This window comes from Echinops telfairi, unplaced genomic scaffold (assembly GCF_000313985.2).
Source record: "Echinops telfairi isolate 266 unplaced genomic scaffold, ASM31398v2 ScPeMD7_2010;HRSCAF=2546, whole genome shotgun sequence".
Taxonomy (NCBI): domain Eukaryota; kingdom Metazoa; phylum Chordata; class Mammalia; order Afrosoricida; family Tenrecidae; genus Echinops; species Echinops telfairi.
Window position 1 is genome coordinate 2,719,062 of NW_022105908.1, and position 3,069 is coordinate 2,722,130.

At 56.9% G+C, this 3,069-nt stretch overlaps 1 protein-coding gene across 2 annotated transcripts in view; it reads left to right on the forward strand.

Annotated features, from left to right (window-relative positions):
* The window catches only part of ELAC2 (elaC ribonuclease Z 2), a 29,089-nt gene that overhangs the window by 22,022 nt on the left and 3,998 nt on the right, over window positions 1–3,069 (forward strand). For both annotated transcript variants that reach the window (XM_045293463.1, XM_045293465.1), the window contains 3 exons: window positions 413–531; window positions 1,596–1,692; window positions 2,763–2,901. In XM_045293463.1, the coding sequence (XP_045149398.1) occupies window positions 413–531; window positions 1,596–1,692; window positions 2,763–2,901 (355 nt within the window). The remainder of the gene's footprint in view (window positions 1–412; window positions 532–1,595; window positions 1,693–2,762; window positions 2,902–3,069) is intronic.

The following is a 3,069-nucleotide window of genomic DNA, read 5'->3' on the forward strand; positions in this document are numbered from 1 at the left end:
CCCCAGCTTGCTTGGGTCCTGTGCATTTTAGTGAGGTTCTAGGTGGTCTTCGTTTGCACATTAAAAGCCACTGTTCTCAGGCCAGGTTGACCCACCCCCCATGAGCACTTCAGCTCTGGTTCTCATAACTGAGGGGGTGGGAGCGGGTGCTATCGGTGTCTTGTGAGTAGAACCGGGGTGCGGCTGCACACCCCACAGTGCACAGGACAGCCGAATTGTCCAGCCTCACACGCCCTTAGTGCTGAGGTCGCGCAGCCCCTCTGCCTAGAGAAGAGGTCCTGAGAGAGAACAGAACTCCTCCCTAGCCGCTGTCTGCAGGTTGTGCCGGGGGTTTCTTCAGGGTGGCCACCGTGGGTTTTTGCTCAACACCCCGCCAACCACCCCAGTCATCGGAAATGCGTTCCCCTTGCAGGGATGCGGTCCTTACTTGCAATCCTGAAGAATTCATCGCTGAGGCCCTAGAGCTCCCCAATTTCCAGGAGAGCGTGCAGGACTATAAGAAGAGTGTGCAGGACAGCCCGGCCTCCGCAGGTGAGCAATGAGAGAGCCCGTCTTCCTGGCACTGCCCGCCCGAGAGGGTCTTCACGATACTGCATAGGGTCTGGCAAGGCATGCTTTGTCTGCCGAGTCTCTGCTGTGGCTGTACGTTTGATTGGCATGAGGTGCGGGGCTGGTGCAGTAGGCTTTAAAATGGCCCCGTCTGTTCCCATCCCAGACCAACTGGGACAGAATGTCCCGTGCTGGCCCCCAGGCCTTCTTCCCGAGCTGCACCTCGAGGGAGATGACTGGGAGCAGCGCCCGTGAGGTGGTGGAAGGTGGTTGGCAGGGGCTGAGTTCTAGGGCAGGATTTGCTGCTAAGACTAAGGAGGTCATTGGCCAAGTCCCTGACCTTGTAGGGCTCAGAGTGCCCCGTGATGAGAAGTCACCAGAGAGAGTACCTGACCTCTGCCCTGAGGGGGTGTTCCTGGTGACAGAAGGAGGGTGTGAGGTCAACCAGCCCCACTTCTTCTCCTCCGGAGTCAGGAGCAGCTTAGCTCCAGCTGCGGCCCTGGTTGTCCTTCCCTGGCGTGTCTCCTGTCTGTCTGAAAACCCACTGAGGTCCCACGGGGCCATTCGGGCCGTGTGAGGCCTCCAGAAGCAGCCCGTGCCATTGAATTAGAACCCCGGGTCTGCAGCTCGGGGGTCCCGGTCCTCTTAGCCCATTTCCTCACCTGTAAACGGGGCCGGGCCTGCCCAGCACGTAAACGCATCAGTAAAATAAGTAGCACGAGTCACAGACATACAACACATATGTAGTCAGGTGTGACCCTGTGAGGTAAAGCAGCCTTTCTTCCCCGTCTCGTTGAAGACGGAAAGCATCAGAGTAACGGCTCTCGGAGAGAGCGCTGCAGCATCCCTTCCTCCTCCCTGGGCAGCCCTTGACTCATTGGGGACAGGCTTGTCACAGAGGCCTGGGGTGGACAGGCCTCTTCCCAAGACTCCCCCGTTCCTAGAGCAAGCGGGGAGCTGCACTTAGGCTACCACCTGTCTCACAGCAGGAAGCCAGCTCACTTTTGACCAGAAGAGACAGAATGTTTCACGTGTGTCTTTTCCAGAGCCAAGAAGCCAGTACCCAGAAATCATTTTCCTGGGAACCGGGTCAGCCATCCCAATGAAGATCCGCAACGTCAGTGCCACGCTTGTCAACATCAGGTAGTGCGGCTCGTCCACAGCACAGCCCCGCCCCGCCCACCAGACCACATTGGCAATGGAACTGGCTAGCCCGGTTTGGCGGCTGGGTTATAGCACCCCGGCAGAGCAATGGCTGCTACATAGTAGCTCACTTAGTAGCTAGCATACTATAACTGGACACTTAGACGCAACTGCTCAGAGACTTCTGGGGGGTCACTCAAATCCACGGTTAGTCCCTAATGTCTTCAGAAACTGAAGCTCTGAGTGCTCCCTGCTCGAGAGCCCCCACAGCCTCCCGGCTAAGGCAGGTTTGAAGTTTGAACTGGGCTTTCTTGACTGATCCATTAATATTCTTGCCTTGTTCCTCTAACTAGTTATTGCTCTATGCTAAAAAGTAGATTTCGGGTTTTGTACATTCTGCTTTGTTCCTAGTCCCCCACACTGGATTCCCTGAACAGGGTTTTGTTCAGTGGAATCTGCAGAGAGGCTAATCGGAGGCATTTTGGAACGGACAAGGTGCCGCATCTGTGACTGTGGAAGTCCCAAGTCTTGGTGATTCTAGGCTGCATCCTGGTGGCAGAAATACAAGGGCTCGTTGGGCAGTGCCGCTGGGCAGCTGTGGAGGGCTGGCCTCCCAGGGTGCAGGGCCTGGTCTGTTGCTGAGCCCTGAGAGTGGCCCCTTCAGCGGCAGCTTTCCCCACTTGGGCAGAGCCTGTATTCTGAGATGTCCCCTAGAAGAAAGGGTGCACAATGATGTCCCGTGTTAGGACTTTGTGACAGGAGGGGTTTGCCCTTCCTCTCCACCACAGGCTGTTCCTCCTTCCTGTCTGGCCATGGTGTGTGCCATCCAGGACGAGCGTTCCCTTGTGGCTAATGCTCTCAAATAGAACGGACGGACACTTCACATTGCCATTGGGGCTGAATCTTGGCTCTGATTCCAGTTCCCAAAGTTGGGGGACGGGGGAGTCATGTACCACAGAGAAATTACCGTAGCTGCTTCCCACCCGAGAGGAAAAGGCTCCTCGGAGCGGACGCAGCGAGCACTGGATGAGCCCTGGCCTCTGGCGGTTCATCGGCCCCTTTCTTCGCAGCCCTGACCAATCCCTGCTACTGGACTGTGGCGAAGGCACTTTTGGGCAATTGTACCGTCACTATGGCGACGAGGTGGACAGGGTCCTGGGCACACTGGCTGCCGTGTTTGTGTCCCACCTGCATGCAGACCACCACACGGTGAGTGCCGGGGCAAAGCTGTAGTTCTCTTTCTACCAAGGCCCATAGTTGGACTGCTCCAGCATGTTTGTTTCCACGCAGAAACATGGGGTCGCCTTGACCCACCGCTTCTGGAACCTTGCCTTGTCACGGGGTTAAGTTATGGGGTGGGTAGGGGGCCAGCCACCA